The sequence below is a fragment of the Aquarana catesbeiana genome, linkage group LG06 (assembly GCF_042186555.1).
Source record: "Aquarana catesbeiana isolate 2022-GZ linkage group LG06, ASM4218655v1, whole genome shotgun sequence".
In the NCBI taxonomy this organism is placed as follows: Eukaryota; Metazoa; Chordata; class Amphibia; order Anura; family Ranidae; genus Aquarana; species Aquarana catesbeiana.
This window is the reverse complement of record NC_133329.1, coordinates 314,722,819-314,749,409: the sequence shown is the minus strand read 5'-3', so window position 1 is coordinate 314,749,409 and position 26,591 is coordinate 314,722,819. Positions and strand designations below refer to the sequence as shown.

General features: G+C 43.0%; 1 protein-coding gene across 1 annotated transcript in view; it reads left to right on the top strand.

Annotated features, from left to right (window-relative positions):
- The window catches only part of NDUFA10 (NADH:ubiquinone oxidoreductase subunit A10), a 36,040-nt gene extending 33,239 nt beyond the window's left edge, over positions 1–2,801 (top strand). Inside the window, exons 9-10 of the mRNA XM_073633687.1 lie at positions 2,338–2,446; positions 2,532–2,801. Coding sequence (XP_073489788.1) covers positions 2,338–2,446; positions 2,532–2,600 — 178 coding nt within the window. The 3' untranslated portion in view covers positions 2,601–2,801. The remainder of the gene's footprint in view (positions 1–2,337; positions 2,447–2,531) is intronic.
- The last annotated feature ends 23,790 nt before the right edge of the window (positions 2,802–26,591 follow it).

Here is a 26,591-nt window from a genome sequence, read left to right as displayed (position 1 = left end):
CATCATCCCATTATTGTGTTTTTAGAGCTCGCTCATAAGTGCAATCAGAGTGTCTAACTAGCCGCTCAATTGCTGTTACAAGCAGCGGGAGGGGACGTCCTCCTGCCACTCGCTCTGGCTCTCCCATCCCACTGGGAGATCAAAGCAACCAGCCAGCCCCCGAACAAAGCCGGGACGGCTTTGATCTGGTCTCTATAGCGGTAACCCAGAAGCGATGAACTGACATCACTTCTGGTTTACCCGGATGTCATTGGTGCCCTTTACAAAGAAAATAAAAGCAATAAACAGTCTTGGTGTTTTGAATGCTTTTAAGTGCAGAGGAGGGATTTGGGGTCTTTTTGACCCCAGATCCCTCCATAAAGAGGACCTGTCATATGCCTATTGCTGTCACAAGGGATGTTTACATCCCTTGTGACAGCAATAAAAGTGATCAAGTTTAAAAAAAAAAAAAAAAAAGAAATAAAATAATAATTAAAAAAAAAAAAATTAAAGTGCCCCTGTCCCCCTGTGCTTGTGCCCAAAGGCAAAGGTAAGCGCGCAAACAGCGATTGTCCCACACATGTGAGGTATCACAGTGAACGTCAGTTCATGGGTAATTCTAGCACCAGACTTCCTCTGTAAATCTAAAGTGGTAACCTATAAAGGCATTTAAAGCTTCGCCTATGGATAGTAAAATTTACGTTATTTTTTGCCGTTGCACGGGTTTGCTCAGTTTTTAAAGCATGTCATGTTTGGTATTTATTTGGCATAACATCATCTTTTAACCACTTAAGGACCGAGCCTATTTCTGAGATTTGTTGTTTGTTTACAAGTTAAAAACTGTTTTTTTTGCTAGCAAATTACTTTGAACCTCCAAACATTGTACATTTTTTTTCTAACAACCTAGAGAATAAAATGGCGGTCTTTGCAATACTTTCTGTCACATCGTATTTGCGTAGCAGTCTTACAAGCGCACTTTTTTGGAAAAAATACACTTTTTTTTTATTATTAAAACAATAAGACAAGAGTAAAGTTAGCAGTTAGATAATGTTACGCCGAGTAAATTAATGAGCAACATGTTACTCTTCAAATTTGCGCCAGCTCGTGGAATGGCGACAAACTTTACCCTTAAAAATCTCCATAGGCGAAGTTTAAAAAATTCTACAGGTTGCATGTTTTGAGTTAGAGGAGGCCTTGGGCTAGAATCATTGCTCTCGCTCTACCGATCGCGGTGATATCTCACATATGCGTTCGCTTCTGCACACGAGCTCAGCGGGACGGGGTGAGTTTACATTTTTTTTTTTCCTTATTTATTTTACCTTTTTATATTTTTTATTTTTACACTGTTCTTTTAAAAAAAAATTTCACTTTTATTCCTATTACAAGGGATGTAAACATCCCTTGTAATAGAAAAAAAGCATGACAGGACCTCTTAAATATGAGATCTGGGGTCAAAAAGACCTCAGATCTCATATTTACACTAAAATGCAATAAAAAAAATATACATTTTGTCATTTTTAAAACAAATTAAAAAAAATGTCCCTTTTAAAAGCTATGGGCGGAAGAAACGTTTTGACATTGCTCCCACCCAGCAATGGTATGGAGATGGGTGGGGGCCATCTTCCCCTCACTCATCTCCATACCCAGCATAGATGAACCTCCGATTGCCTCCACCGCTGCCAAAGGCTCCGGTAAGCGGCGGGAGGGGTGGTCCTCTCCCGCCGCCGATAAAAGTGATCTTGTGGCGAATCCTCCGCAGAGACCACTCTTATCGGAAACCAGACCGCCGGCCGAAAAAGAGGATACCGGGGTTATGCCAGCTAGCTGCTGCCATAACAACGATATTCCCCTTCAAACTTAGGACGTATATCGGCGTGCGGCGATCCGGAAGTGGTTAAATTTTACAAAAAATTGGGTTATGTATCGTGTTTTTTTTTTTTTTTTTTTTTTTGCATTAAAATTCAAAAGTGCATTTTTCCACAAAAATTGAGTTTGAAAAACCGCTGCGCAAATGCCGTGTAACATAAGAAAATTGCAAAACCCAGAAATTTATTCTCTAGGGTCTCTGCTTTTAAAAAAAATATATAATGTTTGGTGGTTCTAAGACCTTTTCTAGCAGAAAATACTGATTGTTGCATGTAAAAAAAAGTGCCAGAAATGGCCTGGAGCTGCAGCATATGATAATTTTTTTTTTAGGCTTAGAATTGCCTTAAAATAAGACTGTTGTATTTTGCACTATTTGTGGTTATATATCCTTCCACCTTTTTTATTTAGTTGATATAGAATAAGAGTAAAGAATATATATTTTTGTTTCTTTAACAGTTATCTGTGACTAACTTTTTTCTGTTGCCCTCGCAGGGTGCAAGATAAATTCAAGGTTACCAATCTCTTTGTCTTGCCCACCTTTATCCCAGAAGTCACAGTTGGAGGAATAATGTATGACAAGTTATACTATCAGTACCGAAATGTAAGAGGCCTTTGTAATGATGCATGTGACTTATTTGTGTTTTGAGATTATAATGCTTTTCAATTTTGTTTCTATTTTTTTTCAGTTTACAGGTAAAAAGTTTGCAAAGGGATACAATGAAGATGTTGGCGACAAGTACATTTGGCTGAAGTGAAAAAAAATTATTATTTTACGTTTTTTTCTGAGAATCTGCTCCCAGTTACTCTACTCGACTGCCTGTCAACGCTCTTAATATTATCATGGCAGTGTAGACATGGTAATAGTGCTGCCCTATGAGCAGCCAATGCCATGATGGAATTTACAATATTTATAAGACCGGTTTTGTCACCCTGAAAAATAAAGACATTGTATCTACTTTTATGGTAAATGTTCTGTCTTTTCTAGATAGATAAAAATGTGTGTAATGTTCAAACAGTGCAGATTTGCTATGTTATAGGGAACATTTAGAAAACATGATTTAGCCTAGACCGTACCCTGAAACCCATTCTTTATGTCCTCAAAAATAGTTTGCTTTTTGGTACTGAGAGTGCCTGGACCAGCCATTCTTAACCAGGGTTCCATTGAACCCTAGGGTTCCTCCAGAGCTTGCTAGGGGTTCCTTGAGCTGTGACTGATTGACCTCCTATTTGATGGTGTCTGCATAGTTCTGGGGTCAATGTCACTTGGTATAACCAGTTTCAGGAAGCCAATGATCTTTTTAGCCATCTGTAGGGGTTGCATTCTTCCCAATGACAACCAATGTAGGCAGCATGTTTTTCACTGACCACCAATTAGATGGTTTAAGTAAGGGTTCCTTGAGACTTGAAAATTTTTTCAAGGGTTCCTCTGGGATATAAAGGTTGAAAAAGGCTGGCCTAGACACTCGTAGCCTCATAGCTAAACATTTTCAGTGTGAGATTTAGGACACTGCTGCCTTTGACTGCTAGTCTCTGAAGATTTGGTGATAATAACAAACAAACATTCTCCTGCGCTCACAGTGGTTAACTCAGGGGTACACAGTGCAAAATCCCTTCTTAGCGCCAATGGTCTTGCTGCCCTCTCAGGACAATAGGTATCCTCAGACTGAAAAACAACAAAGAAAAGGGCGCACCAACCTGGCGCATTACCTCTATAAAATGTATTCCAAGATGAAAACGGCAATAAATATACTCACAAACGTGTTTTGCTACCCTGGCTCTGAGGAAGAGGGTTCGCCCTAGAAATGCGTCAGCCATTTTTGGACGCCTCCTGGTCTTCTGGCAGTACCAATGGACTTGCTTAGGCCTTCAGGTAGTTGATTTCACTTGCTATGACATGCGTTTATTCACGTTTGTGAGTATATTTATTGCTGTTTTTTTCTTGGAATAAATTTTATTGAGGTAATGCGCCAGGTCAGTGCACCCTTTTCCTTGCTGAATACTCTTACATGGGAAGCTAGATCATGCCTCCACATAATGACACCGTGCAGAACAACTCATGGTAAGTCACTAATGGGAAAAATATCCGCGGCAGGGTAGAGCTGCACGATTGTTAAAGAATTGCGATCTCAATTCAACTCCCCTCGCAATCATGACACAGCATTTCCTCGCTTCAGTGCAGAGAGTTCTCTGCTCAAGCCCACAGCTGTCAAAAAAAAAAACAGGCAGCCTGCCAAGTTTATCACAACATCACTCAGGTGAGATAAAGAGAAACATTGTAACATTTAGTTCTTATATCAAAGGGAAGAACTTCTGTCTGTAGATGAGGGCAGTTTAACCACTTAAAGCGGACCATCAGTCATTTTTTCAACTTTCCATCTATTAAATCTTCTGACCTTGTTTTTACTTTGTATAGTAAAACATTTTTTTTCTGCCAGTAAATTCCTTATACAGGCCACTTCCTGTTTCTTGTCTGGTCATTAGCCTAGGCTTATGACATAATGCACAGCTCTCTCTCACTCTTGTGAGAGTTTGCCAGGAAGGCAGGGGGGTGAGTCATAAGAGGGCCAATGAGCTGGAGGTATGTGTCTGTGTGAATCCAAGAAGTGAACAGGCAGCAGGTTTAGCTGCCCACAGCTTAAATGGCTGCAGCCAGATTTAGTGGAAGGAGATTTCTGCAGCATATTTGGCAAGTACAGAATCACAGTATATATCAAATAATATGCAAAGTGTTCGGAGGGAAGCTTCAGAGTGGCAAAGATGTTTTTATTACATATTATGTGAGCAGACTGCAGTTCCTCTTTAAAGACTAAACCTTTTTCTGACACTTGTTGCTTACAAGTTAAAATCTGTATTTTTTGCTAGAAAATTATTTAGAACCCCCAAACATTATATATACTTTTTTAGTAGAGACACTAGAGAATAAAATGGTAGTTGCTGCAATATTTTATGTCACACCGTATTTGCACAGCAGTCTTACAAACGCAATATTTTTGGAAAAAATACACTTTAATGAATTTAAAGAAAAACTAAACAGTAAAGGTGCCCAAATTTTTTTGTATAATGTGAAAGATGTCATGCCACACAAATCACGAGAGAATCGTGATCTTTATTCTAAGCAAAAAATCGTGATTCTCATTTTAGCCAGAATCGTGGAGCTCTACTGCAGGATGACAATACGTACCGTATTTATCGGCATATAACATGCACTAATTTTAAGCGGGAGGTTTCAGGAAAAAAACATATTTTTAAAATAAACAACTTTGAAGCAAATTAAGGGTCAGTGCCCATCAATATCCATCGGCAGCCTGATTAATGCCCATCTGCAGCCTGATTAATGTCCTCAATGCAGCCTGATTAACCACTTGCCGCCCGCCATATAGCAAAATGACATCGGCAAAGTGGTTGTGATATTCTGACCGGACGTTATATGACGTCTTTTAGGCTATCAAGCTACTGCATCGCGACAGTCGTTGTTGCGGCGTGTCACTCTGACACACTGCACGCCGATCTAGGTAAAGAGTCTCTGATAGAGACTCTTTACAACTTGATCAGCCATATCCAATCACGGCTGATCACAATGTAAACAGGAAGAGCCATTGATCGGCTTTTCCTCGCGTCTGACAGACGCGAGTAGAGGAGAGCCGATTGGCTGCTCTCCTGACGGGGGGTCTGTTCTGATTATCAGCGCAGCCCCCCCCCTTCGGATGTCCGCCCAGGACCACTAGGATGCTGCCAGTACCACCAGGGATGGCCACTACACTGGACCACCAGGTATGCCACCCTAGACCACCAGGCAGCTGCCAATCAGTGCTCAGGCAGCTGCCAATCGGTGCCAAAGAAAAATGCCTGCCAGTGCCACAAGTGATGAATATCGGTGAAATCTATCAGTGCCAGCCATCAGTGCTGCCTTTCAGTGCCACCCATAAGTACCCCTCAGTGCAGACTTTCAGTGCCCACCAATGCCACCAATGAGTGCCCATCAGTGAAGGACAAAACTTATTTACAAAATTTTATAACAAAAACAAAGAAACTTTTTCTCAAATCGCCTTTCAGGACAACCTTGGAGAGAGTGTAGCTCCGCCTTCTTCACAGGAAACGCATGCAGCCGGTAAATCCCTCCTCTTCCACCATGGCCTCAGTTATTGTGTTTCCTCCGCCATAGTGGAAGCATGTGCAGGGAACCAGGGAGCTGCGCTCTCTCCAAGGTTGGGAGTGTCAGGCTTACCTTTTGTTTATGGCAGTGAAAAGACCATCCCAGAATCCCCCCAGGGGCGGGGGGTGTCTCGGTGTCCCCAGTCTCTCTGTCTCAGGGGAGTTAAGACCCTCAGGAGGTGTGGCGTCTCTGTACCTGGATTCCGCTGTGTTTGGGCTCCTAGAGTGGTTCTGGTGGTCGGGCAGGGGCCGGTGCGGGTTAGCGGCGTGTCCTGCATCTCGGTTCCGGGTCCCGGGCCGGCGAGTGCGTCATCTCTGGTGACACGGCTTCTTGAGGGGGCGTGACGAGGGGACGGGTCAGAGGACCGGCGCTTCTGTTTCCGGCCCTCGCTAATGACGCGGGGCCCGGGAAAATTTTAAAAACCTGTGGGTTTTTTCTTCCTTGCTGCTGATTTTCTCTACAAAATGGATGAGAGCAAATCAGCCGTGGCGGATGCAGGCGCCCCTAGCACAGGTCAAGCCCAGGTAAGAGTGGTACAGTGGTGCCTCTCTTTCTCATCCTTATGGGCTTTATTGTTTTTTGTTTGTTTCCTCCCTGAGGGGAGTCCTGTTTACTTCACTCTGACCCTGCAGCGTGGTCTGGGAACCTCACTGCTGCTGGGGTTTTGTCTGTCTTCTCCGGCTTGGGGGTGAGTCTGTTCGACACTAGTATTTGGTGTTTTAGGGACACTAAATTATTAAAGATCTAGTGGAGGAAGAAACGTCCAAGCAATACAAGGATTTATTCTCCTCTGTAAGGGAACTTACAAACTCGAGTTCCGTCAGGTCTATATTGGTACAGAACCCAGCAGCTCAGGTTGAGCCCCAGAATCCACCACCTAGTCCAAAAGCAGTCTCATCCAGACTAGTGAAGACTGAGGACTCAGGTGACAAAGGGGGAAGTACTCTTCTCCCACTCAAGGACTCAGATGAGGAGGAAGATGATAGCAGAACCTATAGGTACAAGCTATCCCTAGAGGAAGTGGATGACCTCTTAAGAGCAATCTACACTACTTGAAATTCAGGAAGAAAAGGTACAGCTGTCAGTACACGACAAAATGTACCAGGGTCGGGATGAATCCAAACGCAGAGTGTTTCCAGTTCATAGGGTCCTATCAGAGTCAGTCAAGAAAGAATGGAAGGACCCTGAGAGGGCCCCTTTCTTCTCCAAGACCCTTAGGAGAAGGTTTCCATTTGAGGATAAAGACTCTGAAGTTTGGAATAATAAACCACGGGTAGATGCTGCTTTCTCGCAGGTTTCTAGACACACAGACTTCACGTTTGAGGATATGGGGATGTTGAAGGACCTGATGGATAAGAAGGCAGATTCCCTTCTTAAAAAAGCTTGGGATGCTACATCAGTCAGTCTCAAACCTGCTATGGCTTCCACGGTTGTGGCAAGGAACCTGGAATGCTGGGTGGAAAAGCTGAAAAGCTATGTTGAAGCGGGCACACATCGTAAAGATTTGTTAGTCTTTTCCATTAATACTAAAAGCTGTTAAGTATATGGCTGATGCTTCAGCTGAATCAGTCAAGTTGGCGGCAAGGTCTTCAGCACTGGTGAACTCAGTCAGACGTGCGGTCTGGCTGAAGACCTGGTCTGGGGACACAGCTTCCAAGGTTGAGCTGTGCAGTTTACCTTTTTCAGGTGATTTCCTTTTTGGTCCAGACCTTGAAACAGTCTTAGATAGGACAGCTGACAAGAAAAAGGCTTTCCCGGCCAAAAAGAAACAGCCGATTAAAAAGAATTTTCAAGCTGTTCAACAGCCCCATAAGTGTAAGGAGCAGGACCATGAGAGCCGTTGGGTCTCCCAAAGGGGTAAGGGAAGAGGAGGAGTTATTTTCAGATCCCCACCAGACCAGCCCTCACCCCAGTAGGGGGAAGATTGTCAGCTTTTCACCTACAGTGGAACATGACATCTCCAAGTCTGTTCGTGAAAAGCATCATAACTCAAGGATACAGGCTGGAATTTTCAGAGCCACCCCCGAGCAGATTTTATGTTACAGCTCTACCAAAAGATCGGGAAAAAGCTTCTGCAATGATGAGCCTACTGCAGGTTCTGATTCAGCAAGAAGTAATCATCCAGGTCCCAAAAAATCAGGAGGGCAGAGGATTCTACTCTCATATATTTTTGGTAAAGAAGCCTTCAGGAAAGTACCGCTTGATCTTAAACTTAAAAATCTTGAACAAATCAATATGGTACAAACATTTCAGGATGGACACAATCTTTTCAATTAGGAAGTTGCTGATTCCAGGTTGTTTCATGGCATCCCTGGATCTGAGAGGTGCTTATCTTCATGTTCCGATAAATCAGACTTCTCAACAGTTTCTATGCCTGGCAGTGGATCTGGGGAACTCGGTATGGCACCTCCAATTCAGAGCTCTACCGTTCAGACTTTCATCCTCCCCCAGGATCTTCACAAACTATGGCAGAAGCTCTGGAACCTCTGAATTTGAGAGGGATTTCAGTTGTTCCCTATCTGGACGACCTGTTGTTCTTCGCAGATTCCAAAGAACAAGTCTTATTTAATCTCCAGAAATCCCAGGATCACCTGAAGAACTTAGGGTGGCTCCTAAATTTGGAAAAATCCAATCTGGCACTGGAACCCTCACAGGTGATGAAGTTTTTGGGGTACACCATAAACTCTGTACTTCAAAAAGTCTTTCTACCGCAGGAAAAAAGGGAAAAGATCCAATCAGCGGTGAAACAGGTTCAGAACAACCTGTCAGTGTCAGCCAGGTCAGCTATGGCGGTGTTGGATCTTCTTACAGCATCGATTTCCGCCATTCAGTGGGCCAGATTGCATTCAAGGCCCCTCCAGTTAAACATTCTGCGCAGTTGGTCATATCAGGAACCATTAGAAAAACAGATAAACCTTTCCTTAAAGATAAAAAGGGCTCTCTGGTGGTGGAGAAATCCATCCAACCTAACAAAAGGCCTTTCTTGGGTCTTTCCCCTGGACAAGCGTCTAACGACAAACGCGAGTTCCTGGGGCTGGGGATCCCACCTGGACGGTCAGACCTCTCAGGGGGTCTGGTCCAAGTCGGAAGCCCAAAATTCCTCAAGCTGGTGGAAACTGAAGGCAATTTTTCTGGGTCTCCTAGCCTTTCAAGATGTAGTGAAGGGCCATCGTGTTCAGGTACTGTGAGACAACACAACTGCAGTAGCCTACGTAATTAAGGGGGAACAAGGAGCAAAAGGCTCCTAGAGTTGGCCAGTCAATTACTGACCTGGGCGGAACAGAACGTGGCCTCATTATCAGCAGTCCACCTGAAAGGCTCTCAGAATCTGCTAGCAGATCTTCTAAGCAGACGGAAGCTGGTGGAAGCAGAATGGAGCTTAAAGGGGTTGTAAAGATAAAAATTTTTTCACCTTAATGCATTCTATGCATTAAGGTGAAAAAACTTTTGACAGTACCGCCGCCCCCAGCCCCCCCGTTTTACTTACCTGACGCCTCGAATCTTCGCTGCTCGTCCTCATTGCAGCTCAGCCTGGTCGCTGATTGGCTGCAGTGGATGGATTGAAAGCAGCGCAGCCATTGGCTCGCGCTGCTGTCAATCACATCCGATGACGCGGCGCGCCGGGGGGCGGGGCAGAGTGATACAGCGAGCGGCTATAGCCGCCGGCTGTATCACGGGAGCGCGCCCGCAAGCACTCACCACCATGTGAGGGAGCTCGCATTAAGGTGGTAAATGCTTGCGGGGAGGAGCTGAAACAGCCGCCGAGGGACCCCAGAAGACCAGGTTCGGGGCCACTCTGTGCAGAACGAGCTGCACAGTGAAGGTAAGTATGATATGTTTGTTATTTAAAAAAAAAAAAAAAATTACCTTTACAACCCCTTTAAATCAAGACCTCTTCCTGATGATCTCCAAAGCTTGGGGGCAACCCCAAATAGATCTGTTTGCCAACCAACAAAACTCAAAACTACGCAAATTCTTCTCTCTCCGCCGAGGAGATCAAGCAGTAAGCATAGATGCTTTTGCCCATCTGTGGCATTACCAGCTGTGCTATGCTCCCCCCCCTTTCCTCTGACGCCACTAACTAGTCTTAAAGTTCAGAGAAGAAAAGACCAATCTGATCCTGGTCACTCCCTTCTGGCCAAAAAGGCCTTGGTTCGCAGCTCTGTTATATCTAGCCACGGAACCTCCTTGGAAGTTACCATCCAGAAAAGATCTTCTATCGCAAGGGTCAGTGAACCATCCAGAAGTGGACTATTTTCAGTTAACAGTTTGGTTTCTGAAGAAGACCTCTTGAAGGCAAAAGGACTATCTGACAAAGTAGTAAAGACCCTTCTTTCAAGTAGAAAAGAGGTCACTCGGGCCATATACATGAAGGTCTGGAAAAAAATGTAACTCCTGGTGTGCGTCTAAAGGCCTCCAGGTTAAGAGTTCAGTATCCGTTCTTGAATCTCTCCATGAGGGAATGGAGAAGGGACTGGCAGCCAGCTCCCTGAAAACTCAGGTGGCAGCTTTATCTGTTTATTTTGAAAGAACTTTATCCAAAGAACCTTTTAATTTCAAGATTTTTCAGGTCACTCACACGAAACCGGTCAGTAGCCCTTAAAGATTTTCCCAGTTGGGATTTGTCTTTTGTTTTGCAGGGTCTCTCGGGAGCTCTGTTTGAACCCTTACAAGAAGCATCCTTGCAGAATTTGGTTCTCAAAACAATTTTTCTGGTGGCCATCACCTCTGCAAGAAGAATCAGTGAGCTCCAAGCTCTGGCAGTTACAGAACCTTTTCTGAAAGTTTTTGCAGACAGAGTTGTCCTTCAAACGGACCCAGCGTTTCTTCTACCTTTCACCAATCACAAGAAATAATCCTTCCCACTTTCTCTTCAACTCCAACCAATCCAGGAGAAGAAGTTTTTCATACTCTGGACGTGAGGAGATATTTATTACACTTCCTTACAGTAACCAAAGAATTCAGAAAATCGAATGCTCTTTTTGTGGTTTTCTCAGGCTCACGCAAGGGAGAGAAAGCTTCCAAAAGTACACTGGGCAGATTGCTTAGATTGGCAATCACAGAGGCCTATAAAGCTAGAGGAGAAATACCCCCTTCTGGTATTGCTGCTCATTCTACAAGATCTACTTCCTGGGCTGAAAGGGCCGGTGCTACACCTGAATAAATCTGTAAGGCTGCTACTTGGTCCAGCTATTCAACATTTCTCCGACACTATTGGTTGGATTTACTGTCTGCCGCAGATCAAGCCTTCGGCAGAAAGGTACTACAGGTAGTAGTCCCACCCTCGGGTAAGTTTTTCGGTTATCCTCTCCAAGGCTGTCCTTAAAGGCGATTTGAGAAAGGCATAGTTAGACTTACCGGTGACGGTATTTCTAAGAGCCTTTCAGGACAACCGTTACTTCCCTCCCTTTGTTTATCGTAGAAGTGGTTTTAAGTGTCTATCATGGTGGTTTGTGGTTTTCTGTGCTTTGTTTTCCAGTTGTCGGACACACAATAACTGAGGCCATGGTGGAAGAGGAGGGATTTAAAGGCTGCATGTGTTTCCTGTGAAGAAGGCGGAGCTACGCTCTCTCCAAAGTTGTCCTGAAAGGCTCTTAGAAATACCGTCACCAGTAAGTCTAACTATGCCTTTTTTTTCCCCAAAATTTTTGGTCTTATTTTTGGTCTTATTCGTTTAGCAAAAAATAAAAACCACCGAGGTGATTAAATACCACCAAAAGAAAGCTCTATTTGTGGGAACAGAATAATAAAAATTTACTTTGGGTACAGTGTAGCATGATCGCGCAATTGTCATTTAAAAAGTGACAGCACTGAATGCTGAAAATTGGCCTGGCAGGAATGTGCAAAAGTGCCCTGTATTGAAGTGATTAATGTCCTCAATGCAGCATTAATGCCGTTTTTTAAAACTAATTTTAGTTAGTTTGCAGCCTCACCATCTCTCATAAAGACAGCCTGAATCAGGAATTCACCAGGCCGTCATCTCCTCTCCACTCTGCTCTGACGTCACACACACACACACACACACACACACACACACACACACACAGTCCCGCCTCCGTCATCGGTATTGGACCATCTCCTGTGATAGGCAGAACACTGGTCCAATGCCAGTGGTGGAGGCGGGACTGTGTGTGTGTGTGTGTGTGTGTGTGACGTGAAAGCCGAGTGGAGAGGAGGTGAATTCTGGCGGCGATCGCCCCCCTCCGAGATATGCTGACGGCGTATAGCACGCACCCCTGATTTGCCCCCAATTTTCAGGGGAAAAAAGTGCATGTTCTATGCTGATAAATATGATAATACTGGTGATTAGACCTTTGCCTGTTTTTTGCCTTTATTAGGCTACAGTTTCCAGATTTCTCTTTCAATTACATCCATACTGGTAGAGTTGAAAGGAGTGCATTGAACTCTCAAACCTAACCATCAAATGTAGCAATTTTCATAATTTTCTGCCAAGCCATTAGTATATGCTTACAAAGCAATTCAGAGGTGCTCAGCAGACAAAATCTGGCCACACACTGTTCACATTTTGGCTGATTCCTGATGAAGCAGTCAAATTTCCTTAGTGGGTGGCCTTGTCAGCCCTCTCCCGTTCAACTTTCTTCAAATGAAAAATCAAAGGAGCTGGGTGGAAAATTATCAACCGAACAGCAGCTGCATCCAATCAGATATTGAGTATTTTTTTTACTGGGTATTTATAGGGGGTTATTTACGAAAGGCAAATCCACTTTGCAGTACAAGTGCACTTGGAAGTGCAGTCGCTGTAAATCTGAGGGGTAGATCTGAAATGAGGGGAAGCTCTGCTGATTTTATCATCCAATCATGTGCAAGCTAAAATGCTGTTTTTTTATTTTCCTTGCATGTCCCCCTCAGATTTACAGCAACTGCACTTCCAAGTGCACTTGTAGTGCAAAGTGGATTTGCCTTCTGTAAATAACCCCCATAGTTTGTGGAGGAGGATTCGTCCATCCGCGCTGCAGGCTAAATGGAAAAAAATCTTAATAGTATATAGCGGCTGGCTTTACATTATATTACAATTTTATTATAGCTTTACCAAAACCATATAATAGGAGGTTAACCCTAAACACTTTCAATTTGTATGCAATTAGCCAGGTCCTTGCACTACATAATTGTAGGTAAATCTAAAGGAAATTGAATAAAGCAATTGTAAAAGTGTTTTGCCAGCTTTAGAACTATCTCCTTGGTAGTTGCATCTTCGGGCAGTTCTGAGCCTTCTTTTTTTCCTTGCTGGATAGCAGAGAGGTGCAGAAAGCACGGAGGTGTCTTTGTTAGCTAGGGCTCCCTTCAGTGAACTTAAAAACTATTTTATTGTTGAACTTGATTTTCTAAGATCTGAGCTCTGCAGTGCCCCTGGCTATTTCCACTTTTACAGCAAACTTGGGAGAATTTATATATCTTTCATGTTCCCATTCACATAGTAAAACTTAGAAAAAAAAAAAACACATAACATTTGCAGCTGATCCTTTTCAGAAACCTCAAAAAGGTGAGAAATATTTTTGTTTTCCAATTTTTTTTTGGGGGGGGGGGGGTGTACTGTGTGAATAGGAATACTTCAAGTGGAGCCCCAGCCCCCCTACCAAAAATGTTAACGTCAGCAGCTACAAATACTGGAATTTATGACTTTTAATATTAGGACACTTACCTGTCCTGGGATCCCATGATGTTGGTACCCCAGCCGATTTTTCAATTGCTTTTCGGTTGCCACTGCCGCCATTCCTTGTAGTGGAGACCGGCAGTGAAATCTTGCTACTTTACACCTGGTTCCCTATTGCGCATGCTCAAATCACGCTGTGCATTGTGAATGGCCAGGTGGCGGGGGAAAGAGGAGGGTGGGCCAAAGTTCCGAGGGACTTCGCTGCAGGTCTCCCGGAAGTGGGAACGGGTACCTGTCAAAAATGGGTACCCACTACCCGCCCCTCCTCCCAGAGTGTAGGTTGGTGTTGAAGGTTACAGCAAGCAATGAATTTCAAGCCCTCCAGTATGTGACAGTTCTTTGACCTAACAATTTGCTGCTAGGCTAGACCCAAGCACTGCATCATAGAAATAGGTCACATCCTGCCCCCTTCCCCCCATACACAGAAGCACCTGGTATTTTTTTAGTGGCTTTGAAGGGGTGGCCAGGAATGCTGTGAAGGTGAGTTTAACTGGATTGCGCTTTCTATAACCAAAGCTTTTTTTTTGCTTTCAATAGAGTGGGGAAGGATTACAACCTCTGACAAGTTTTACTTCTGTTGGATGCTGCATTAGTGAGATTCCTTCTATTTTTTTTTTTTAAGTATGGTAACTATAATCTGTCAGCTTTTTCTTTTTGTTTATAACCCTGTTGCAGATTTTCCCTTACTTCCTGTCTGATAAAATGTTGACCCCAGAACACTAAAAGAGGGGAAATCTCTCTGATGATCTAATGGAGCCAGTGGTAGTATTAAAATCTGCCAGTGGTTCTAACCTTTCTCCATTCTATTCAAAACTTAAAAGTTTTCCTTTTAGATACACTTTAAAGAGACCCTGTCACTTTTTCTGGAATGGGCAGAGTGACTTTTTGTAAAAGGGCCTTGTGAAATATGTATTTTACACTATGGTCACACCTTAGCATTTGCACGGGCACAGCAGCCCATTCCAATCAGTGTGGGTGGTAGCATTAATGAACGATAAAATGTTGAGTATTAAAAGATCAGTAGCCACTGTAGACAGAAGCTGGATGTAATGTATGTATATTTTTACATTTTTTGTAATGTGCGAATGTTAAATGTCACATTTTCAATTGGGGAAGGGTCAAAAGAATAAGCAGATTTTACATTTTGATCCATGATGGTCTGCTTTAAAGATGAATTCCAGGCATTGTTCATTTTTACATACAGGCCTACCCCACTTTTAAGTACACAATGGGGTTTATTTACTAAAGCTGGAAAGTGCAAAATCAGGCTCACTTCTGCATAGAAACCAATGAGCTTCTAACCCCAGCTTGTTCAATTAAGCTTTGGTAATAAAACCTGGAAACTCATTGGTTTCTATGCAGAAGTGAGCCTGATTTTGCACTTTTCCAGCTTTAGTAAATAAACCCCATTGTGTACTTAAAAGTGGGGTATGCCTGTAGTTACATTGGTTCAGCTTGGATCAATATATTATATACAATACTTGGCCGATGCCCCTGGAAGCTGGAAATCACTACATCAGTGATCTCATGCTGAGTGGCATGTCTGATGCATTGTGAATACAGGAGTTTGGCTGCTCAGCATGGACGTCATTCAGAGAATGCTTTTGAAGAGTATGATGTCACTGCCCTGCCTCTGCACCTATTAAATTAAATTTTCAGTATTTTTAAATCTGCAGTTTTGAAAATTATATATCTTATATAAAACATAACACACACACACTTGCCACAATAAACAACCTGCACTCCAAAAATGACCTCTTTCATGAATGGGCACTTTTGCTAGTTAGGACAATACTTGATTATCCTGCTGTTAATGTCATTTGCAGGCATTTCCTGTTATAGGGGGACAATACTCTGTCCGTGCATTATTAACCTCTCACATGGGTTCATGATGGCAGCCATGGTCTACTGTTGTCACCTTCAGAAAACTCACCCCCAAGAAATGTCATACAGTCATCATTGGAGCTCATGCATGTAGATAGGAAGTGGCTGCAAGAGATCAGCGTTGAGATGCACCAAAGGTTTATAAAGGGTCCATCTACACTTGTTTGTTGCCATGATATAAATAGAGAGCATGTACCTGCTCTCTATTTGCGTTATAGTGCCATTTATTGTGAATGGAGCACCAATGCACTTTATAGTAGAGTGCACTGAGTTGCTAAAAAAGGTTCATGTGCGTTTTTTAATCCATTGGAAGCCCATTCATAATAAATGAGCTGCCTTAACCTTATGCATGTTTACACATATCATCCCATGTGTTAACTCACCACAACAAAATGCTTTAGTGTGCTCTTAAGGATAACATGATTTAAAAAATATGGCAATTGTTTGATATACAGTAAATATAACATGTATGTACAACAATTTTTGGACCTCAATATTTCTGTCGGTGATGATAGGTTTGTCACATCAACCAACTCCTTCATCCCCAGTGACAGCTGTCATCATGCCTCTTGGCTTAAATCTGTGCCAAAGATTTAATACTTACGTTTGAAACAGAATTGCACAGAGGAGGAGACCTTTAGAGCCCAAGCACAGATTCTCACACAGAAATTTTTGGATAAAGGATATTCTCGTGAGTCCCTTGCAAATACGTTAGATTCTGTCAAAAGTGTTGGTAGAGTGGAGCTCTTGAACGAACTTAGGAACCCTTTCATAACGAACTATTCAAGACAACACTCTAGTGTAAAACATATAGTCAGACAACACTGGCATATTTTAAAGAATGACAGGGTACTAAAGTCCCTTTTGCCGGATAGACCTCAAGTTGTTTTTAGGGGTGCTCCGTCCCTTAAGGATAAATTGGCTCCCAATGTCCTAAACCCTCCTGGGAATAAACCTACATTTTTTTCAGAACTAACTGGTTATTACCAGTGTAGGAAATGCCAGGTTTGTTCGTTGAATGGGTGCAGGACAAGGAGAACCACTAGCTTTAATTCTAGCTGTACCTCTAAAAAGTTCACCATAGAACCGTTCATTACTTGTTCCTTGATAGGTGTGGTGTATTTGCTCCAATGCCCATGTGGACTCCAGTACGTGGGCAGGACCAAACGACCCCTACAGGTGCGTTTAAATGAACATATGTGCATAATAGAGACCCAACTAATACCATGTTTTTAGGCATAGACAAATACAGGCCGCAGTGGAGGGGAAGTTGTCTGGTCAGGAGTATCTCTAAATTGGAGATGTCCTGGGTACATAAAATTAAGTGTTATACCCCTTATGGACTAAATATTGATGCTGACATCAATGCCTTTATCGATAACTCTTAGTTCCCTGTTTCTACTGTTTTTTTGTCTGTTTTTTGTCTACAAGTTAAGCTTTTGGTGTTTTGGATTATTAGTATGCATTTGATGCTAGCACCTATTGTAAACTCGATGTGAGTCCTGGGCAGCTTTTCAAATTTTCAAATTTTGAATTTTTATAACTTCAATTTCATATGAATTCAAATTTTGACCCCTAGAGGTATGTCCATTGTGACAAACACTAGGGTGGCTGTTTTAAACAATGAGACAATATTTTCTAGTTATAAACAACGAGCCAAAATTTTTTGGTTATTACAACCATGGAGTTTGATTAATGTATATTTATCATTTTTTTTTTATATTTATATATAACTTTTTTTTTTGCTGTTTTGTTGGTGTAATTACCATTTTAATATACACTACGTTGTCCCTATAGGACTTTTTAGTGCTACGTGATTTGATGCACCCTTTATCGGATATTCATGTCTAGCGGGATGTATTATCATTTTAACATGTGTGTTTAGCAGTATCAGTCCCCTTTTTTTCCTTGTATTCAAAGTTTTTTGTCACAAGTTGCACCTTGCGACACTTTTAGATATCGCTGTGGGTGCATTGTTATTATGCCTCAGCGCGATTGGATGCTTTGTGGGAGTTTTTATGCTGCTTGCACGGAGCTTTACATTATAAAAGGGAGACCTTACGATTACAATACAGTTCAATACAGAAAGAATAGGAGGGCCCTGTTCATGTAGCTTACAATCTAAAGGGAGGGGAAGGTAGTACAAAAGGTAATAGCTCTGATGGAGGCGACCGTAGAACAGTTTTTAGGTGGAGATGGAATAGGCTTCCATAAATAAATTTCCGTCATTTTCTTTTCCAATGATTTTTATTGAAAAGAGATTTAGACAAACAATAAGGTACTAAATTGTACAAATAATTGTCAAACAACGGTGTTACAGTAGGTATTCTCAAAAGCCATCGTATTCTGATCCTACCACGACTAAACAATATTACAGTGACTGTCCACTAACATCTCCACCCGAAAAGGCACAATGGAGACATGTAAAAAGGTGGCACATTCACTATAAACATAGTAATGGTAATATTAGTACAACTACATATGTCAATTCAGGACTATTATTCATATATGGTTCCAAGATAAGAAGAAAAGAAAAAGGGGGAAGGGAATCCCATAAAAAGGCTGCTGTGAGATTGAACAAAAATAGCCAATGTTAATCTGAAGAACACCGCGTTTCCATGCATAAACTAGGCTAGAGGTTATAACCCACATCAAAGCGTTCATAGAAAGAAAACAGGTTGAAGTTAGAAAATGGAGAAAAAGATGGAAAAAAAAAAGGATGAGAAAGAAAAGAGGATATATATATATATATAGAGAGATATATATATATCTCTCTCTATATATATATAGAGATATATATATATATATATATATATATCTCTATATATATATATATATATATCTATATATATATATATAGAGAGATATATATATATATATATATATAGATATATATATATATCTATATATATATATATCTATATATATAGATATATAGCTGATAACCCCGTCCCCCCTCCATCCCACCCCTCACGGGGACTGGAGGTACCTAATCCAGGGGTTCCAAACCTTTTCAAAGCGATGTTGTTGGTCATGAAGGATGCTAGCCAATTTCTCATTCATCATGAGCCAAGAAATAAATGAGTTTTCAAGTATTGCACAGACAGGGTAGGAGCCAATCCTACATACTGGGGTAGGGAGTTCCAGAGGATGAGAGAGGTTCTGGAAAAGTCCTGGATGCAAGCATGGGAGGAGGTAACAAGGAAGCTCCAGAGCAAGATGATTTAGGTGATATCTGAGGTTGGTGTTGTGTAGCAGTGTTGTGGATGGATTTGTATGCTGTGGTTGGTATTCTAGATTTTATATGTTGTGCTAGTGGGAGCCAGTGAAGAGAACGGCAGAGAGGTGCCAACAGATAAATAAACAAGGCAGACACCAAATTTTGCAATTTGAGTCCACAAAAAGGCATGTAGTGTTATTTCACAAGAGAAAAGTAGGAGCCGAGTGCATTTGGCAAATGAATTCGTATTTTCCTGTACTTACAGGTCTTTAAAATATTAAAATACAGGGAAATGTGCATGTATTGCAGACATGTACTCCATTTGTTTTTTATTTTTTGCCCTGACTTGTATTTTTAAAGTCGTGATATTTGGTGGTGCATGGCCCACATACATAAAAGAATCAGATTGTTATGCAACAAAGGATGAGACCTGAACAGGCCTGTCTTGGCTCAGCATATATCTATTATTCAATGCATGTTGCGCAATATTCCCATTACTCCCTTGTTAACAAGAACATAGGATTATCAGCAGAACTGTCTGGAATTTGGATGAAAAATTCATATTGTTCAATTGTGTCTTCCATGGTCTGTCATTGCAATCAGTTGTGGTCCACTGAGCAATTACCATACTAGTTAGCCAAATACATTGGTTACTTACATAATTCCTGTCAATGGCAAGCTTTAGTGGCATTTGAGGGAAAAGTTGGTGAACAGAAGCATTTGTTTGTGTCTCCTAAGAAACGCCTCCTATATTTACTACAACATTACAGTATCAAATTAACTTTTTTTATTTTCCTTCATCTCAGGTTTCTTTGCTAATTTGCCTGCACTGAAGATGTAAACAGTTTTCCGCTAAGTACCCTGCATTATTCAACAGCCAGTAATGTGCACGCATTAAACTCTTTGTCGTGAGTCGATTAGGGTAACTGTTAATGGACTTGCATATAAATAAAATAAATATTTTGATGTGTAAGTTTTCAGGTACTAAAGTGTCCTTTATCAAATGCTGCATGCAAACAGGAAACAGATGGAGAACAAAATGACCACGACATGTACAAAAAAACCTGTTTACTGTTCTTCTGGAAGCATGAAATAATCCCTGTTTACTTATACATATAAAGTACACAATGGTTACACAATGTATTAACTGTACATTACAGTAAGTAGGAGACAAGTGATTTAAACATTGTTTTTTACGGTAATATGTAGGGACCAATTAACGTGGTATTTAAAGCGTTTGTTAACCTAAAAAAAAAATAGATCCTGTCCCTATAAAGCAGGGATCTCAAACTGGCGGCCCTCCAGCTGTTGCAAAACTACAAGTCCCATGACGCATTGCAAGGCTGACAGTTACAAGCATGACTGGACTTACAGTTTGCAGCTGGAGGGCCGCCAATTTGAGACCCCTGCTTGTGCTGTGTTATTTGGCCCCCTGTAACACGTGACCTGGCTGATCCTGCCAGTTTCTACCCTCCCCTCTGACCATGGTTCATCATGGCTGCTGAGCCCTGACACCATGGTCAGTTTATGTGCCTCTGTCAGCCGCTCTCTCCTCTCCCCCTCACCTATCAGCTCATGACAGTGCCCCCGCCTCCACCCCTCCTGCTTTTGAAATAACAGTGTTATTTTCATACCATCCACTCTGTGTCCTAATGCTGTGTCCCCCTGTGTGTTATTTATAAAAAAAACTGATTATACCTCATTTCAAAGCGCTGATTGGCACTCACGTGACCGGCCTGCTTTCTCCTCCTCTCCTTGTCCTGACTGATGTCAGCGGGGGAATCTCGGACCCACCTGCTGCAGCTGTCAGACGGGGAGAGGAGAGAGACGGCTGGTCACATGAGCGCCGATCAGCAATCTGAAATTGGGTATAATCAGCATTTTTTTTTTTAAATAAATCACACACACAGGGGGACACAGCATTAGGACACAGAGCGGATGATATAAATTAGTCAGAGTGGCTTAACCACTTTAACCCAAAACCATGAGGTGTGTGTGATAAAAATAAAATAAAAAGTGAGGTCCCTCGTGCAACCAAGTGAATAAACCAAAAAAGTGATAAATGAAACTGCTGCTAGACCTATAGTGTACACAATGCACATAGATGAATGTAAATATAAAGTGATCAGCGCAAAAAGTGATTTGCGCTGATCACTTTATATTTGCACTAAATGAGGTAGCTGCATCAGTTTTATTTTCTTAGGCTTTTTCCCCTCTGTTTTCCCTGGCCAGTAACACACCTTCTGTATAAAGGCCCCTACACACGATCGGTCTTTTTGACAACAAACATGCAAATTAGCTGTTTTGGAGCAACATCCGACCGTATGTATGCTCCATCGGACAAACTTTTTCTGTTTTCATCGGACTTTTGTTGGCTGTGCGAACGCACAAACTTTCCGGCAACAAAAGTCCGATGGAGCAAAGTCCGATCGTGTGTACACAAAAGCATCGGACTTTTGTACAAACTACAGTACGCGGCCACGAGAATGTTTCCAGCGAGAACCCATCGCACTGGTTCTCGGCGACAGGGTACTATACATCTCGCGCTGGCTGCAATAAGAAAAACACATTTTCCTATTGCGGCAAGCGCGAGGGGGGAATTCCCCTCTGGGGGCATGCCAGGCCCTTAGGTCTGGTATGGATTTTAAGGGGAACCCCCTACGCCAAAAAAACGGCATGGGGTCCCCCCCCCAAATCCATGCCAGACTCTTAGAAGACCCTCCAAGTCGGAAGAAGACCCCCGGAGCTGCCTAATAAATTACTTTAACCGCTTCAGCCCCGGAAGATTTTACCCCCTTCCTGACCAGAGCGTTTTTTGCGATTCGGCACTGCGTCGCTTTAACTGACAATTGCGCGGTCGTGCGATGTGGCTCCCAAACAAAATTGACGTCCTTTTTTTCCCACAAATAGAGCTTTCTTTTGGTGGTATTTGATCGCCTCTGGGATTTTTATTTTTTGCGCTATAAACAATATAAGAGAGACAATTTTGAAAAAAAACGCATTATTTTTTACATTTTGCTATAATAAATATCCCCCAAAAATATATAAAAAAACATTTTTTTTCTTCAGTTTAGGCTGATCGTATTCTTCTACATATTTTTGGTAAAAAGAAATCGCAATAAGCGTTAATTGATTGGTTTGCGCAAAAGTTATAGCGTTTAATAAATAGGGGATAGTTTTATATCATTTTTAAAAAAAAAAAATTTTTTTACTAGTAATGGTGGCGATCAGAGATTTTTATTGTGACTGCGACGTTATGGCGGACATGTCGGACATTTTTGACACCATTGTCATATATACAGCGATCAGTGCTATTAAAAATCCATTGATTACTGTGTAAATGACACTGGCAGTGAAGGGGTTAACCACTAGGGGGCGGGGAGGGGTTAAGTGTGTCCTAGGGGAGTGATTTCTAACTGTCAGGGGGATGGCTGGGGTGTGACGTCACTGATCTCTGCTCCCAATGACAGGGAGCAGAAATCGAGTGACACTTGTCACTAGGCAGAACGGGGAGATGCTGTTTACATCAGCATCTCCCCGTTCGTCCTCTCCGTGAGGTGATCACGGGTATCCCCGCGGCGATCGAATCCGCGGGTCCCGTGACCCGACACACTGAGCTCCCAATGGACGTACAGGTACGCCCATTTGCCCAGCCGCGCCATTCTGCCGACGTGCATCGGCGTGCGCCGGTTGTGAACCGGTTAAAATCCTGTGTACTGTGTTTTTTTTTTTATTGACACTTTTTTCCCTAGATGAATGGGTAGAGGTACGATGTACCCCATACTCATTCACAAAGGGTGGGGGGCCGGGATCTGAGGGCCCCTTATTAAAGGGAATCCCGGATTCCGATAAGCCCCTCGCCCGCAGACCCAGACAACCAACAGCCAGGGTTGTCGTGAAGAGGCCCTTGTCCTCATCAACATGGGGACAAGGTGCTTTGGGGTGGGGGGGCCGCAGGGCGCCCCCCTCCCCCAAAGCACCCACCCCCCCATGTTGAGGGCATGCGACCTGGTACGGCTCAGGAGGCGGGGGGCGCTCGCTCGTCCCCACCCCCTTTCCTGACTGGCCGGGCTGCATGCTCGGATAAGGGTCTGGTATGGATTGGGGGAGACCCCCACGCAGTTTTTTCGGCGTAGGGGGTTCCCCTTAAAATCCATAACAGATCCAAGGGCCTGGTATGCCCCTGGAGGGGAACCCATGCCGGTTTTGTATTTAAAATTTGGCATGGAGTTCCCCCGCAAGATTCATACCAAACACAGTGCCTGGCATTGGTGGGGATCCAAGTCGGATCCCCGCACCAGTGTGAACCCGGCTCGCAAGGTGTCAGTCTCGCTGATAAAAGTGGCGAGATTGACACAATATCAGACAACAATACAGAAGTTGACCGAAGGGTGGTGGTAAAGAGCTGAAAAACCACGTGATTTGGTGAAAGTTGGCTGGATAAGTCCTACTGTCTGTATGCAATACAAACTTATGGCCAACGCCCTTTGTACAAAAATCCAAGGGAAAGTTTGTACAAAGTCCTATCGTGTGTATGGGGCTTTAGAGGGATCCCATTCCAGATGAAAGAGCACAGGACAGCAGCATTGTCAGTGGGGCGGGGGGAGGTTAGTGTTAGATATCCTTGCAGATTTAAATAAACTAACAAATTAAATCTAAACTCCAGATAATACTTTATAAGCAGTTATAGCAAACTTTTTTTCCCTTTTGGAGATAAAGGTTTTACATAAATAAATCTGATTATTGTAAGCACTCCTGCTAGTGTTAAATGGTTTGTCTAATCTCTGTAACTGATACATTGTGCTGGAGAGCTTGTTCCTATTAGCCAGATCACCAGATGAAAATAGAAGAAAGCAAACCAAAAAAAGAATATGAATGCAGCCATCACATCTAAGAATTGGTAATTTCCAATATAGTAAATATCTGCTTTTGGGTTTAACACTACTTTAAATTTAGGTACTGTATATTTTAGTTCCAGGTAGTTTATAAGAAGGGTTGATTCATCCACTGGCTGTTTATATTCTCCTCTCGTGGGGACATGTACTTCAAACAAATGGTACAAGCCTGCATGATAGCCCTCTAGTGGAGTCTACAATTATGTATAGTTGCATAGTTGGTACGGCTGAATAAAGACGCCAGTTAAACTTGCGTGGGTGTGTATATACCAAAACCATTTCCCATATCCCTGTAGATTGCGTTTAAGATGCCCATCTAAGAGTTTTTTTTGTTATATTGTCAACATTTCCTGCAGACATTACTGATTGTGGAAAGGAGTTCCACATCTTTACTGCTCTGACAGTAAAGAACCACTTCGTTTAAAGCTAAAACGCTTCTCCTACAACTTCATTGAGTGACCATGTGTCTTAGGCCCCTTTCACACGGGGCTGTCCGTTTTGACGGACTCTGCTTGCTCAGCAGGGATCGCTCCATTGATCCCCACTGAGAAGGCGGATGACAGGTGTGTCTCTGCTCAATGTGCAGGGACGGACCTGTCAGAGCCCCGCTCTCCTCTATGGAGGATCGGATGAAAACGAACCACCTGTCCATTTTCATCCGATCCGCCAGACAAATGGAAAATAGTGTTTCCATCCATCTGCATTTAGCGGATCAGAGCGGATTGGATGTCAGCGGACATGTCTGACATCCGTTGCTCCATAGAGATACATGGAGCGCCTGTTCAGGTCCGCCTGAAAAACTGACAGGCGGACCTGAAAGGTATGTGTGAAAGGGGCCTTAAGCTCCCTGAGACTGAATTGTTTTCTCCCTATATTAGAATCACCATTGTACCATTGAAAATTGTAAATCGCTATCATATTTCCTCTTAAAATGGTTCTAAAGGCTGAAGGTTTTTTAGCTTAATGCTTTTTTTGCATTAAGGTAAAAAAAAACCTTCATTCCCCCACCCCCCACTCCCCCTGTACTTGAGCCCAAACTCGATCCAGCGATGTGCACAAGAGCAGAGGCTCTCTCTATCCTCATTGGCTCAGACAGCAGTGGGAGCCATTGCTGCTGTCAATCACAGCCAGTGAAGAGAGAGCAGGGGGCAGGGCCGAGCCGCACTCTGTGCGTCTTATGGCATTCTTCTGGGGGGAAGAGCCAGGTGCGTTGGCAGAGGACCAAAGAAGAGGAGGATCAGTGCTACTCTGTGCAAAACTGTTGCACAGAGCCGGTAAGTATAACAGGTTTGTTGTGTGTTTTTTTTTAAATCTCAATGTTTACAATAATTTTAAGCATCTCTTCTTCAGCGGGAATAAGTTTAATGTAGTCGTTCCTTGTAACTGAGGTCTTCCACTCCTTATTAGCTTTGTTGCCATTCTCTGGACTTTCTCCAATTCCAGCAGGTCCTTCATGAGGACTGGTGACCAGAACCGGATGGCATACTCAAGATGTGGCCAGACCGGAGTTGTGTAAAGTGGTAGAAGTATAGTCTTATCCATGGGCGTCCACAAATAGGGGCAAGGCGGGGCAATTGCCCCCCCCCCCTGGATTTACGGGTGTTGGCTTGCAGACTGCGTGTTGTGTTGAAATGTCCGCCGCAGACTTTTTTTCCTATGTCTGTTTCTCTGCTGGCTGCTCTGAGCTCTCTGCTCTGTCCTGACACTGACACTGTCCAGTGTCCTCCGCTCCGCAGTTCAGCCTTTCTGCCCTCCTCTTCAGTGATTGGCTGCCTGTATAGTGTAGGTGTGTCTCATCGTGTTGTGTAGATGGATCCGTCCACTCAAGTGCGAGCCGCCGAGTGATATGCTGGCAGTCTGCCACTATGTAGATCCGGGCCGACGCTGCCACCGCCCACTCAACTGTGAGCCGCCCAGTGATATGCTAATGATACCTGTGCCTAGGCAACAAGAACAGCAAGGAACCACAGGTAACAGCAATTAGTAGCAGTCAGGACTCCGTAGGTGGTGAGAGGAAGGATGATTGATGGAGAGCATGAAGGTGTAGGTGGGGGAGGTGTCACTTCTGCAGGCACGGCATGGAGTGATAAGTAATATGCTTTCCTCTGCCTCCCTCTCTCTCAGTACTACTACCTTCCTCTCAATCTTTTATGCCTTCCCTCTTTCTCTCTACTCCTGCTCCCATCCCTTCTCACTACTTCTGCCTTTGTCTTTCACTTTCTTGCTCTGCCTCTTCTGCTGCCTTCTATCTGTACTACCTTTTCTCTCTATACTCCTGTTTTCTCCACTTTCTTGTTGCTGCCTCCATTACTGATCTCCTTAGTTCCACTCCGACCTCCATCTCTCACTGGTTCTGTTTCCACATGCTGTATGTGGTAAATAGTAAACATTGAGAGCATGGGTGTCCATAAAATTATGCCCCCCCCCCCGAAAAAAGTTTGGCGGATGCCCATGCCTACCAGTGCCCCCCCCCAAAAAAGTTTGGCGGATGCCCATGCCTACCAGTGCCCACAGTTCCACCCATCAGTACCCACAGTGCCGCCTATAAATTAATTAGTGCGTCATTACCAGTGCTGTCTATCAATACCACCTACCAGTGCCACCTATCAGTGTCATCTTATCTGTGCCTATCAGTGTTGCCCATCAGTGCAGCCCATCAATGCAGCCTCATCAGCGAATATCAATGAAGGAGAAAAATTACCCATTTGCAAAATTTTATAACAAACTATGACACTTTTTTTTTTTTTTCTTCAAAAATTTGTCTTTTTTTTTTGTTTGTTTAGCAAAAAATAAAAACCCAAATGGTGATTAAATACCACCAAAAGAAAGCTCCCTTTGTGTGAAAAAAATGATAAAATTTTCATGTGAGTACAGTGTACCATCACCGCGCAATTATCATTCAAAGTGTGACAGCGCTGAAAG